This window comes from Micromys minutus (genome assembly GCF_963924665.1).
Source record: "Micromys minutus genome assembly, chromosome: 10".
Taxonomy (NCBI): Eukaryota; Metazoa; Chordata; class Mammalia; order Rodentia; family Muridae; genus Micromys; species Micromys minutus.
This window is the reverse complement of record NC_137979.1, coordinates 52,998,016-53,012,371: the sequence shown is the minus strand read 5'-3', so window position 1 is coordinate 53,012,371 and position 14,356 is coordinate 52,998,016. Positions and strand designations below refer to the sequence as shown.

Here is a 14,356-nt window from a genome sequence, read left to right as displayed (position 1 = left end):
CAAGGCTGCAGCCTCAGGGACACTGAGTTCTTGTCTATATAGACTTCACACTGCAGTGGCAGGCTTCCCTTTGTCCCCATGAGGAAGCTGTTGTACATGGCTGTCCTTAACCAACCACTGGATTCTCTGGAGAACACAGCCAGCTTCTCATTGTGAGAAGTCATAAGGATGCACACACTAGACATATGGATAGATTCAGGAGTCACTTGCACATATATGGAACATGCAGTCATTCCCTGTGCTATGGGCAAATTGTATAACTTCCAAACATTTTCTTTTTTTCTCTTTATTTTTTTAATATTGTCTTGCTTAAAAAAAAAAAAAGAGAGAGATTATGTATGTGAGTACACTGTCTTCAGACACACCAGAAGAGGGCATCAGGTCCCATTACAGATGGTTGTGAGCCACCATGTGGTTGCTGAGATTTGAACTCAGGATCTCTGGAAGAGTAGTTCGTGCTCTTAACCACTGAGCCATCTCTCCATACCCCAAACATTTTCTAATCATAAAAGAACCAAAAGTTAGCCAGGTAAAGTAACACACACCTTTAAACCCAGCAACCAGGAGGCAGAGGCAGGTGGATCTCTGAGTTTGAGGCCTCCCTGGTCTATAGAGGGAGTTCAGGACCACTAAGGATATACAGACTCTGTCTCAGAAAGCCAAAAAGTTGGATTGTAAGAATGAGTTGAATTGGTGTATGGATAAGACACATGAAGAGGACAAGGAACTTTGAAAAAGTTCTCAAAGGCCAAAGATGGGACAGCTCAAGCAACTAGTTGATGGTATTAGAGCATGAGGTGGTGTGTATGCCTGTAACTAGTTGATTGTATCAGAGCATGAGGTGGTGTGTATGCCTGTAACTGTTGATGGTATCAGAGCATGAGGTGGTGTGTATGCCTGTAGTCTTAGCACTTGGTGAGTACAAAGCTAAGGGGCTGGAGGGATGGCTCAGCCATTAGAGCACATGTTGTTTTTGCAGAGGATCCAGGTTCAATTCCACAAACGCACATGGTGGTTCACAACTGTTCATAATTCCAGTTCTAACACTTTCTTCTGTCCTCCAAAGACACCAAGTACACATGTAGCATATATAAATACATGCAGGCAAAACACACATTTGCGGGGCTGGAGAGACGGCTCAGCGGTTAAGAGCACTGACTCTCCCAGAGGTCCTGAGTTCAAATCCCAGCAACCACATGGTGGCCCATAACCATCTGTAATGGGACCTGATGCCCTCTTCTGGTGTGTCTGAAGACAGCTACAGTGTACTTACATACAATAAAAGTAAATAGGTCTTTAAAAAAAAGCACACACACATGTAAAGTAAAATGAATATTTTGTTTTGTTTTGTTTATTTATTTGTTTTTTAGGACAGAATTTCTGTGGTCCTGGCTGTCCTGGAACTTGCTTTGTAGATCAGGCTGTCCTCAAACTCACAGAGATCCTCTTGCCTCTGCCTTTCAAGTACTAGGATTAAAGGTGTGTGCCACCACCACTTGGCTCCCCCAAGGCCAGCCTCAGATACAGCACTGAATTTGAGCCTCGTGACATTCCACCTCAAGCAAACAACTGAACAAACAAGATACTTAATTTTCTGGCTGTGGTAGCATATCCCAGCTACTCAGGATCCTGAAGCAGGAGGATTACAAATTTGAGCCCAACCTGGGCCTCATAACAAGAACTCATCTCTAAGGATGTATTTTATTATGACCCAAGCAGTCTGGTTAGTATCCATGTGTCCATGGCGATTTCTCTTATGCTGGTGCCATGCATGGTGGCACGTTGCCCATGTTGAAAGAGGGTGCCCTTAGCTTGGCCCTGGTGGCTTTCAGAATAGTCACAGAGCTTCGGAATGAAGGGTTTCCATGTGGGCTTCTCTGCTTATTTTACACCAGAGGAAATAGAGGTTTGCAGATCTAGGGAGCAGATTCACCTCAGGCCTTTATTGGGTTCTAGGTCTGTTTTCCATTCTTGTATAGACTGAGTCTGTCAGTTTGGGGTGTCTGCTCATGGCAGGACATGTGACAGTGGTATATACACCCAGTGTCAATTTTAAGCCTTTCACTGGGCTGTGTACTGCTGTGTATGGCCCAGGTGTGTCTGCGTGGTTGATGTGATCACTACGCTCTGCCTTTGCCATCTCATCTTTACAAAGAAAGTTGATTTTTATAACTAGGATTTATTTTTAAAAGGTGAAGCTCTAAGTTAAGTTAATTGTAAATGAACAATGTCTTATTTTGTGCCCTGCCACTTTAGGTTAGGTCTCACTGTGTAGCCCTGGCTGTCCTGGAACTCATTGTGTAGATCAGGGTGGCTTCAAACTCATAGTTTATCAACTTGCCTCTCTTTTCTGAGTGTTGAAATTACAGGTCTGCACCACTGTGTGTAGCCTTAAAGATCTTAAAAATCTTTCTCTCTCTCTCTTGTTCTTTTTTTCTTGTTCTCTCTGTCTGTCTGTCTGTCTGTCAGTCTGTATGTGGTTTTCTGTGTGTGTACATGATTGCCTCATAAGATCTGTTGGAGTTACAGGAGATCTGAGAGCCTCTTGACATATGTGCTGGAAACTGAGTTGAGGTCCTCTAGCTATTGTAGTTTTCTTTCTTAAAGACTTAAAAATATTAGATTTACCTTCCCCACCCTCTTTGGGACAAGGTATCACTATGTCGCTCTTAGCGATCCTGGAACATGCTATGCAGACCATGCTGGCTTTGTACTCAAGGCTTCTGCTTGCCTCTGACCCTGGGTGCTTGGATTAAAGGTGTTCACCACCAAGCCCAGCAAACATTAAAATTCCTAAGTAGCATTTGTTAGTAATTTTATATTTAGTTATGGAATGAAAACAATTAACATTTGTTGGTTACAGAGGAAATTTTGGACTCCCTAAGAATCAAAAGAGGGGAAGATATCGACTGTGACCAGAGCCCAGAAGACGCAGAGAAAGACAAGAACGAGGGTGAGAGTGACAGCTCCAAAGATGCTGAGAAGGGCAGGGAGGAGTCAGAGGCCCAGTCCCTGGACAAGAACGCTGACAGCAAAGTCTTGGAGGAAGAGCCTGGGCAAGGAAAACCTGAGGGTAAAAGAATTACTTAGTTCAAAAGAACTGTCTTGTTAGTGCTATTTGTGAAACCTCCAATTTAGTTGCCAAGTGAAAGTGGGAATTTTTACTGAAAACAGCTATTTTTGGTTCCTAAAGAGAGTCTCTCTTACGTAACATCACAACTGTTTTAATGAGTTTTATATATTGATGGATTTGCAATAATGTAATATTTTCTAAGAAGTTGGAAGTTGACATTCCTGTGAAATTTGTTGGTGAAAAGTTACTATTTTTATACCAGATTATATATGGCATATGCTAAAATATGTTCTTTTAAAAAATTAATTCTAAAACATTCTTAATATCTTACTCTTTATTTTTGGATGACCCATTACAAAGTTCTTCCAGAGTCTGACTTGCTTTACAATGGCCGTCAAAGAGAAGCAGGGTTTTTGGTGATGATTTTTAGTAGTTGATTGAATGTGGCCACTTGTCCGAAAGCAATCTTAAAACATATCTTTAAAGTTTTGTTGTGCGTTTTGCTGTAGAGCCAACAGAAGTTGGGGATAAAGGTAACTCTGTGCCAGCAAATCTTGGCGACAACACTACAAATGCTTCTTCAGAGGAGACTAGTCCCTGTGAAGGGAGGAGCCCCGAGGGCTGTCTCTCAGAAACCCATGATAGCAGCAGCATGGCAGAGAAGAAGGTGGCATCTGAGCTCCCCCCGGATGTACCAGGTACAGAGGGCAGCATATCAATGCCTCTGTAATGGGGGGACCCTTCCCTTTGCAGTCAAAGCTGCATGTCACCTAGAACCTGACAGTCTGCATTCATTCATGCCGCTTGCTCACAGTGCCATTCCTGATTGCTAAACTGTCACCTAACATCTGATGTTTGGCAGATATCTTGCAATTAGTGCCTGGAACGCCCTCCCAGCCCTCATGCTTGTGTGTATTAGATGGATTTGTATGCCTGGTCACCAAACCATCCTGACCAAGATTTTGGTTTGAGTTACTCACATAGCAATGTGTGTCTCCATGTTGAGTGACTTGGCCCTTCTGGCTCTGATTATACTAACACATTAATTTTCTGTTTGCATGCTCATGTAGTTTACATGTCAGATCATAATATTAGTAGATAATCCATCATCACCAACATTTTTGCAAGGTGCATTGATATATTAACCAATAATTCCAATTTTAACCTTTATAACTTTGAAATTTTACTTGGAGTAAGTTATCATACTAAGAATGTGATTATGACCTTTTGCTTTTCAAGAAGTCCAATGGTATTTTTATCATAAAAGTATATATAATCATACATATGTAATTCGGGTGATTAAAAGTCAGAAAATAAGCATCAACAGGCTCAAAGTCATAGTTGGGAGAATCCTCAAAGGTCCTCTTTGTGAATATAAAAAGATTCCAGTTTGCAAGCTTTGAGTTTGGTATTGCTGTGTGTTAGGTGTGATTCGTGTGTTGGAAGTGCTGTTGTGTCGAAAAGGTGTGCAGTATAGGTCTGCTTCTGCCCTAAACTAGTGGCATTCAGCTTTTAAGGGCCTCCACATTTGTGGTTGGAATGGAAAGGATTTTTGGCAACTAGTTTTGAACGTTGCTGAAAACCACAGGGAAAGCTTAGGTTAGGTGTAGGCTCCACGTGAGCCCCAGCTGTCAACAGAAGGCTTTACACAGCTGGCCTTGAGGGCAGTGTCTCATTAAGGTGTAAGAAATCTGGAAGCTATATTCCAGTGAAGCAGGGAGCAATTGGCTGGGTGTAGTGCTTCGGCCGTACTTAGTGTTGATGCTGGTGAGGAAGTCAGGGACTCAAGGTTCTGCTTAGTGAGCTTTGAGCTCATCAGGGTGACATAGGGAGACCCTATCTCAAAACACAAAAGGAAACTGTAGATTTGGCAGTTGGTATTTATTTGAAGCAGTCGGCTGGGGAGACAATAGAGATTAATTAGACTTGTTGAGATGTAGAGAGTATAGTGGAATGTTTTGACTGAATATTAACTTTCTTAAAATTAGAATTGTTTAGAAGACAGAGCTGTCAGTGAGAGGGTAGTATTTCCCAGGACTGTTTTCTCAATGGGCTAGAAAAACATAGGTCAATATTCTGGTTCTACAGCTGAGTTCTAGGCTTTGGTCCATTTTTATTCTCATTTCACATATTTGGGATTAAAAGTTTTGAAGGTGGAGTACTGTTGTGGAAATAAAAAACCCTTCCATGTTTGTTACTTTTTAAATGTAATTTTTGTCCTTTTAGATTGATCAATACTTAATATAAATCTTAGATGTATTGGTGGCTTCTAACTGACATGTTTTTAAACTAGACTTGATTGAGTTTGATCACTTATATCCTTATATTCTAGTCTTTGTATGCTGTTATTTTACATTGATTTATTTTGTGTGGGTGGGTATGTGCCAACACATGCACATACATGCTTATGCCCATGTAATAGCAAATGTAGAGACTCAAGGACAACTTGCTGGAGTCAGTTTTCTCCTTCCTGGAACTGAAACAGAAGGCTAGGCAGCAAGCACCTTTCCCTTCTAAGCCATCTTGCCAGTCTACGTTATATGTTTTAATCAAGTAGTTACTATTGTAATAGGTTTTAGACTCAGTAGCCTAACTATACATCCCTGACCAAAGTAGAGTGCTAGTCCTTGCTGCCTGCACTGATGTGGTAACCATTCTTGCCTTGAGGGAGGATGCTCCCCTGTTTGCCACAGCTCTGCTTCTCTGTGATAAGTGGTTGTTACTTTTCTGTGCCTGAGGAGGGTGCTGTGTGCTTTGTGATGCCCTGAACCAATCCCTGTTCTCACTGCTGACACCCGATCTGGTCAGTGGATGAACTGGTTGAGAGTTGGGATAGGAGAATTGCTTCAATGGGTTAAGTAGCATCCATGGTATGGAGCGCCTCACTTGGTTCTTTCTTAGACTTACAGAACATGTGTCGACGTGATATTTATTGAATAAAGCCTTTTGGTGCAATAATACTGTCAGATTAAGTGGAGAGATATATTTTCTTGAACTAGTGAATGATGTGTGTTCACTGAACACACAGAGAACCAGCCAGTGTGTGTGCCTGCCCGTCTCGCACCCCAAGAGACAGATTGGTGTCTTCCTTGCCAGTGCACTTTGCCTTTTTTTGTTTTTGTTTTTATGATTTTTTTATTTTCTTTCATATGTATGAGTGCTTGCATGTATATGTATGTATCATGAGCATGCCTGGTGCCTGAGGAGGACAGCAGATCTCAGGAACTGGAGTTACTGGTGGTTGTGAGCCACCATGTGGGTGTGGGATGTGGGAATTGAACTTGAGACCTCTGTAAGAGGGGCAAGTGTGGAAACTTAGGGTTTGTTTGGAAAGTCAGTGGTGTTGGATGGTATTTTGCTGGGGCAAACACATAAAGGAGTGCTTTCTTAAAGCGGACACAGGTGAAGGGATGGTCTGCTAAAGCAAGCACGTGAAGGACACGTGATGAAGGCTTCTTTGCCAAAATACTGGTTTTCCTTGCATTGCGTTGTACTCCATTTGTCATGACTCCACAGAGAGGAAATGAACCAAAAAACTTCTGGTGGTGCACTGGGGCTTCTTGCTGCTTCTGTGGACTCGGGATGATTGGCAGCGTGGTATCAGCTGAGACAGACTCACGTGCTGAGGCTAGACCAATGGAGGACATGAGATGTTTGGAGGGAGTATAAATAGGACCCAACAGACAGTGACCGGAGGCTTGAATGGCTGCTTTGCAATGCTTCTTGGTCTTCAGTCTTTGCTGATCTTCACTAAGAGAGGTGCAGCTGAGAACTCCTGGCTTTCCAAGTGGTCTTGTTTTTCTTCTGCTAATTTATGCCAATTCTGCTGAGGCCTGGCTGTTTCTGTTAGGTCAGGTTGGGCCACCACTGCTGGTTTATGTTTGCTGTCTTACCACTACTGAACTGGACTGCTAGTGTATTGATGAAGTATTTGCAAGTGGATCAAGCTGCCGCTGTTGAATCCTGTGAACTGAATTTTTGGTTTCCTGACAATACATATGGGATTTGTGGCAAAGAACAATTTCCAAGCAGGTCACTTCCCATGTATCCTAATAACCTTTCTTTTCCACTACCTCTGGTGGGTAGTAGCCTAGAAGGGAAGTTAAAACATTTAAGAACTGTTATTAAAAGAAGGATTTGAGGGAGAGATGGCTCAGTGGTTAAGAGCACTGACTGCTCTCCCAGAGGTCCTGAGTTCAATTCCCAGCAACCACATGGTTGCTCACAACCATCTGTAATACAATCTGATGCCCTCTTGTGATGTGCCTGAAGACAGCTACAGTATCCTCAAGTACAAAAAAATGAATAAATATATTTTTATTTTAAAAAAGAATTTGAAAAAAATCTAAAACTATAGGCAAGTGCTCTTAACTGCTGAGCTACCTTTCCAGTCTGATTTTGCTTTTAAAAACAGAGAAAAGAGAGAAAAAGTCATTATAATACTGTGTGTGTGTTTTCTTTTGTGGGATTTTTTTGGTGTTTTTTTTTTTTTTTAATTATTAATTTTTATTTTAGGGCAGGATTTCTCTGTGTAGTCCTGCTTGTCCAGGAACTCTCTGTAGACCAGGCTGCCCTCAAACTCAGAGAGCTGCCTGCTTCTGCCTCCTGAGTGCTGAAATTAAAGGCATGCACCACCACTGACTGGCCTTACAATATATAATTTTTTATGCCTGGTTTTAAAATTTTATTTTTCTTTGAGACAAGGGTCTTGCTATATAACCTTCACTGGCCTGGAGCTTGTTATGTGTAGGCCAGGCTGGTCTTGAACTCAGAGATATCTAATCACCCTTGCTTCCCAAGAGCTAGGATTAAAGGTGTGGGTCACCATTTTTAGCTGGTATTTGATTTTAAAAATTCTTTTATACTTAATAAAATACCAGTAAGAACAAAATATCCAGTGCCATGTGGAGCATTGTTATTTGCCATCACCCTGCTATGTAAATACAGCATGATTTATTTATCCTTTTTTACATCGGTGCTCACTTAACCATTTTTGTGTATCTGTGAGTGCTTCCAAGTATGTTTGTATCCTGTGTGTGCCTTGGGAAACGAGAGGCCAGAAGACAGCACTAGATCCTCTGGAGCGGGACTTACAGGCTGTTGTCAGCCGTCACATGAGCAGTGAGAGTCAATCCTGGGTCCTCTGTAAGCTCAAGCACACTTGTCTCCTGCGTCATCTCCCCAGCCCCCAGTGATAGTTTTAAAAATAGTTTTCAGTGTGGAGGCACCCTGAACCAAACTATCATGGTTATTCCTTTATCTTTCACACATGCACATTATTTCTAGAGGCATAAATCTAATCACGGATTTCCTGGTCTTTAATATTGTATGTGCTTGCCTTCATACATGGCCTGTACCAAGTAGACACACACAGTAGCCCTAACAGTGTGAGAGAGAGCTCTGGCTGCAGGATATCATTGCCAGTGGCATCAACACTGTCATCTATTCTTCCCCTTTGGGACAGGTGGCATGTGGGGATATTGTATTGTGGTTTGAACCTGTAGTTACCAGGTTATTGAAGACATGGAACAAATGTGTTTGCATGTTTCTGTGTGGTTATGTGTACAGGTCATTTGGTTTTCCTCTTTTATGCAATATCTGTTCTTTTCTTTGTATACTTTCTGGTTTTGTTTGTTTTGTTAGAGAGCATAAATCTTTCCCTTAAGGCTGTCTTCACTAAAGCAAAAATTCCTGTATTGTTTTCGAATGTTCCAATCTCATAGTCCTTGATTAAATGCAGCTTGGTTGTGATTCTTTTTCTCATACATTACTGCATCAGATTTCTTAATATTTTGGCTAGGACTTTACATATTCTTTCATAAGTGAGATTAGCTTATATTTTCCGCTGACGTCCTTATCTGTCTCTAGAAATGAGATTATGGTATCTCCATAAAAATAACCTTAGAGACTGGCGAGGTGGCTCAGTGTGTAAAAGTACTTGCTATATAAGGCTAAGTTCAAGCCTGGGAAGCCACGGTCGAAAGCAAGAGCCAGCTCTTGAGGGTTGTCACTGACTCCACCTGTATGCTGTGGCACATACACACCTGCACATACAGTGTAAACAGTAACTGTGGTCTTGAGCTGGGGAGGTAGTTCAGCCATTGATCCTGAGTTCTTGCCCCAGAATCTATGTAAGTCTGGTGTGATGGTGGAGAATTTCAGTACTGGGAGGACTGGCCAGTCAGTTCCACACCAGTGAGAAACTTGTCACAGACCATGTTGGGGCTGGTGAGATGGCTCAGTGGCCCTTGTTGGGCAAGGCTGACCATGTGAGTTCAGTCTGCAGAAGGAGAGAACTGACCACTGCACCACCCTCTGCTCTCCACACCCAGCTCCCGCATTTTCTGTGGCTTGTTAACTCCTGGCTTTTCTTAGTTCCTCCCTTTGGTTTCCGTTGCTTTTTGTCTCCTGTGCTGCTGAAGACCTTCCATGCCGGCTTTCTCCTGGGTTTGCTGTCAGCCCCCCCCCCCCCCCCCCCCCCCCCCCGCGCACTGCTCTAGTTGTAGCTTACAAGTTGTTTTTGCTGCTGTGTCATCTTTATCATTGGTTGATTTTGGGTGGTGCTGGGTGTGGGACCCAGGGCCCGGGATCAGGAGGCAAGCACTCTACTCCTGAGTTATATATAGCTCCAGCACCAGTTTGACACTAGTAAATGTCTCACATATGTTTGATGAGCATAGACACACACACACACACACACACACACACACACACACACACACACACACACACGGTTTAGCATAAGACAGGTCAAAATTTTAAACTGTATTATTCGAATGGAAGCTTGCTCTGTGTTGTGTGCAGTAGTTGTGTTGGTTGTTTTTTCTTCAGCTTTAGAATATTGAAAGATAGTCTGCCTTGTGCTAGGTGGTCGTAAAGAGCCCGTGAGTTGACAGACTGAGAGCCTAACAGTGTATTTCATTATCCCGCCATGGTTGGCTTTGCCTTCTGACACTGAGCATCAAGAAAGTACTACAGCCGTTAAATGCTTTCCTGACATTTAGATGTTGATGTGAAAATCAGGTATTTTATTTTTCTAGAAGACTCTAACAAGACATGTGACAGCAGTAACACTAGTGCCACCACTGCCTCCAGCCAGCCTAATCTGGAGAACTGCAGCAGCAGCGAGCTCACTTCTCCCCAGAGTGACTCTGCTAAGGCAGCGGATGATCCTGAGATTGGAGAAAGAGACTCCCATACACCTGTCTCTGTTCAAGAAGAGATAGGTAAGAGCGCTCTCATCCATTCATGGAGGTTTTTTTTTTTTTTTTCCTTTTTTTCTTCAAACATTTTTAATTTTTTTTAAACTAAAGTTTAGTAAGTTTGGAAGAATAAGTGTTTTGTTTTTTTGTTGTTTTTTTTTTTAATTTTTAATTAACATGAGCTCACTGCTTTTGTTTCACATAAATAAAATCCTGTAAGAGGAGAAAAATAGAAATCTTTTTACCTTCCTGAAGTATAGCCACCACCAGTATTTTGTATTTTCTATTGCATTCATTGTATGTTTACAGTTTTGGGGGGCTTTTTTTTTTGTTTGTTTGTTTGTTTGTTTGTTTTGAATATAGAAATGGGATCATTCTGCATGTTTTTCTCCATCTTGTTTTGGCTTTCTGTTTTTCCACTCAGTGACACATGGTAGAGACTTTTCATGTTAGAGATAAACACTTTTTTTTTTTTTTTTTTTTTAAAGCTGCTGCATAGTATTTGGCTATTACCATGGTGGTTCTTTCTATCAGCCCCACATTTCTCTATATTCTGCAAGTGTTCTGGCAGGGTAGGAAACGGTGAATGAATGACTGTGTGGTCAAATGGTAGGTACCTTTCACAGATAGAGGATACTGCCTAATAACGCAACCAATGGGAAGACCCTGCTAATCTCCAGACTTGTATGTTTCCCTTTTCTCACACCTACATTTAACACCATTTATCTTTTTTGCCAGCAGCAAGAAGGTATTTCATGGGAAACTTTGCATATCCCTGCTTATGAATGTGGTTGCTTCTTTTATCTGTTTAATATCCTGTGTTTCGATGATTCTTGTTTCTGCTCACTTTTTCCTGTAAGAATTTGGATATTTAGGATTGCCTTATGTATTATATTCATTAATATCTGTTTTACATAAGTGTCTATATATTATTTTCTTGTGTTCAATTCTGTACTGTCTGAAATGTTTACATTTTTTTTAAAATTAAAAAAAATTATTTTTTTAATGTTTTTATTTTTATGTCATTAAGTTTATTCATCTTTTTTCTGCAGGGTTTCTCTGTAGGTTATTGTGTCTTATTAAGGAAGATAATCTCACAAATATACATACAGCTATAGTAATTTCTCATTACAAGTCTGTAGTACTGTTTTAAGTTTATCTTGTATAATTTGATATATGACATAAGGTTATTTTTTAATTGTAAGTCAGCAGACCATCTTAAAACAGTGTAAATGGGGGGATTTAATCGGCGTGTGTAACTGCTGAGTCCAGCACTCTTAAATGTATGTGGCCCCAGTGGTATAACAACTGTGTCTCCCCACCCCCATCCCAGCCCCTCTCCTTCCCCTTTTCTGCCTCCCACTTCTTTTTGAACTGACGTATATTTGTGTGATAATTTCGTTCTCTCCTAATACACACAGGCCTTTTCCAAGTTGCAGGTAAGACGGCACCAGCAGTTTGTTTCATGTCTTTCCAAGGTCTGTGGCAAAGGCCCTCCTGCTCCATATCAAAAGTCTTTGAGGAAGGAATTTGAGTGGCTTATCTTGGATCATATTGTTCCACACCTGTGGCCAGGGCAGGCAAGGTATTACTGATGGCTCCAGCAAAACTATATGATTCAAATGGGGTAGGAATGCTTTTGCAAAGAGCAAGGGCTGCTTCGAAGATAGGATCCAGCAGTAGCTACAGTCCATCCTTTGTAGTTCAGCATAGTGTGACCACTCATGTCTGTTCCCGGATACCCAGTGCATACACTCTGTTTATGGTGCAGCAACCTCACTCTCACCTGAGGATTTCTGGCCCACAATTGCATCTGATAACTATAATTATATCTAGGCCGCAAGCTCAGATTTCTGTGTGGTGTGCATTATGGCTTATCTTAAGCTTATAACCCAAGGGAAGATTTGAGTTCAGCTGTTCTTAATGTACTGGCCTGATAGTGGAGGGTCTACTTTGGTAGACTTGGGATGTTAACAGTGGGTGAGAAGTGAGAAGTGTGTGAGAAAGGTTCTTCTAGGGGCCATTCTGTGTTGGCAACCTAGTTCTGCTGCTATACACAGTATGGACTATTGGGAATTGCTATTGGGTAAACGGTCATACATACCAGTTTGGCCGATTCACAGAGTTCCCCACTCACCATGTTAGTATGACCTCTCCTTATAGATTTGTAGACATTTAAATTAATAAGAAGTACCTAATGCTTAGTAACTGGCCTCAGGTTCATAGACATGAGCCCTTCTACTTCCTCACTTTGGTGAGTCAATAGCCTGTGCCCTTTGCCTATGCTTGCCAGAGGGGCTATGGTATCTGCTTTGCCACCAAGCTGACTGCAGAGATTGACTTCTTAATGGCAGAAATGTGGCCTTTGGATGATGTGTGTTCCATGAGAGCCTGTCTTCTCCCTGTGTCTTCAACTCTGACCTCTCCAGATGAAGTTGCTTCTTGCTTTTATTTCTACTAAACTAACAAATGCAGAAGGTTGGTTCTGAGCAGCATTGAGTTGTAGCTGGACACAAGGAGCTTTGTTCAAAAAGCCCTGTTCTTCCTTCTGTCTTCAGGAAGTCTAGCCTAAACCCAGACAGCATCCATAAAGTCTATTATAGGATGCTCTAAGTGGTCCCAAGAGTACAGCTCCAACACACGAACAGTCCAAGAGAAGATAACAGTATCCAGGATTACTGGCTGTCCGACCTGGCATGGCAAAATGTTTACCCTCTGCCCTAGCTTGATTTAATCAGCGGCATATTTTGTAGACAAAGACTTAAAAATGCTTTCTGTACTATTTAGGATTTATTGATGTCAGCAGAACTTTACCATGGCTAAAACATAAGTGAAATTTTATTGGTGGAGTTGACAAGAACATCAAGGACTGTTTACAGCTTCAGGTGCACTGTCAGGTTCAGGAAGCTAAGCAAGGTTATCAGCATCTTCCTCGGAATTTTCTCTTCTGCTTCAGGGTATTAGGATTATTGTTTCCTGCAAGCCACAGTTTTTCTACTGTAGAGGTATAAGTTATCAGCCTCTAATTTATACCCTCACTAACAGAAAACGCAGAATCCTAACCTGGGGATTTAGCCCAGAGCTGGAGTACTTGTTCAGCATGGAAGGCTCTGTTCAGCCCCACAGAGAAAGAGAAAGGAAGATGAGCCGGGAGGAGAAACCAGATTTAAAATCCCAAACATGGAAGAGTGTGATGCCTGGCTGGGAGAAACCTTGTGGGATGAGTCTGTGCTCTGTCTGGGTGCTGGAATTGCTTCCACAGGCAGCACTCGTGATCTGTCATCCTGCTCCTATTACACTGTTAAAGTGGACAGGCTAGCCCCTCCAGAGGGTAGGGGGAAGGGACACATTGAGCCTACTAGTGGCAAACAATCCCCCATCTGCATCTGTCTCTACCTGCCTAAAATACCACCATCTATATAATGTGGTAAATTCCAGTCCTTAGGTTTTCCAAGGCTATACTGCTTAATTTCTTTTTTTAAGCTTTGAATTAAAAATCAGGCCTTGTTCAGTTTTCTGGCCAACGGGAAATGTACTGTGATGGATGGCTGGGGTATGTATGTCCATTACCCAACATGAAATCTGTGCATATAAAAAGCAGAAATTGCTTCTGGGCATCTTAGTCTGTCACCATCAAAAGCAGATGTTGAGAGATTTTAATTATGTTAAAAGAATTAATTATTATAATGAGTTACTATAAGCAATTGTGCAACTTCTCTAGAAAAAAAATTAGTTGTCATTTACCTTTAAAATTCAAGACTATTGCTACTTATGTGAAGTTCAGAGGGGGAATCTTCCTAAAATTGACTCTCCTTTTAACATACAAATCATATTATATTAGATATGCAAATATGCGTTTGAGTTGTTACGTTTGTTATTTGTAAGTTTTTGGAGGCCCCTCTTTTCCATTAGATGAGTTTTAAAACAGGTACCACTGTTTTCAGTAAAGTAATAAACAAATTATGGTAGTTTTGCTTTTGGTGTTTTCTGTGGAGGAAACCATTCAAGAATTGGTAACATTTGCTTTGTCTGTGAAAGGACGTCATCTGCCTACTTCTTGGACTTTAAATATAGGAGTCAT

At 41.5% G+C, this 14,356-nt stretch overlaps 1 protein-coding gene across 7 annotated transcripts in view; it reads left to right on the top strand.

Annotated features, from left to right (window-relative positions):
• The window catches only part of BPTF (bromodomain PHD finger transcription factor), a 94,199-nt gene that overhangs the window by 35,170 nt on the left and 44,673 nt on the right, over positions 1-14,356 (top strand). For 6 of the 7 annotated variants that reach the window (XM_080923204.1, XM_080923203.1, XM_080923202.1 and 3 more), the window contains exons 4-5: positions 2,864-3,073; positions 3,583-3,771. In XM_080923204.1, coding sequence (XP_080779330.1) covers positions 2,864-3,073; positions 3,583-3,771 — 399 coding nt within the window. Of the gene's footprint in view, positions 1-2,863; positions 3,074-3,582; positions 3,772-10,113; positions 10,300-14,356 lie in introns of all 7 variants that reach the window. The other variant, XM_080923205.1, reaches the window with a different exon arrangement.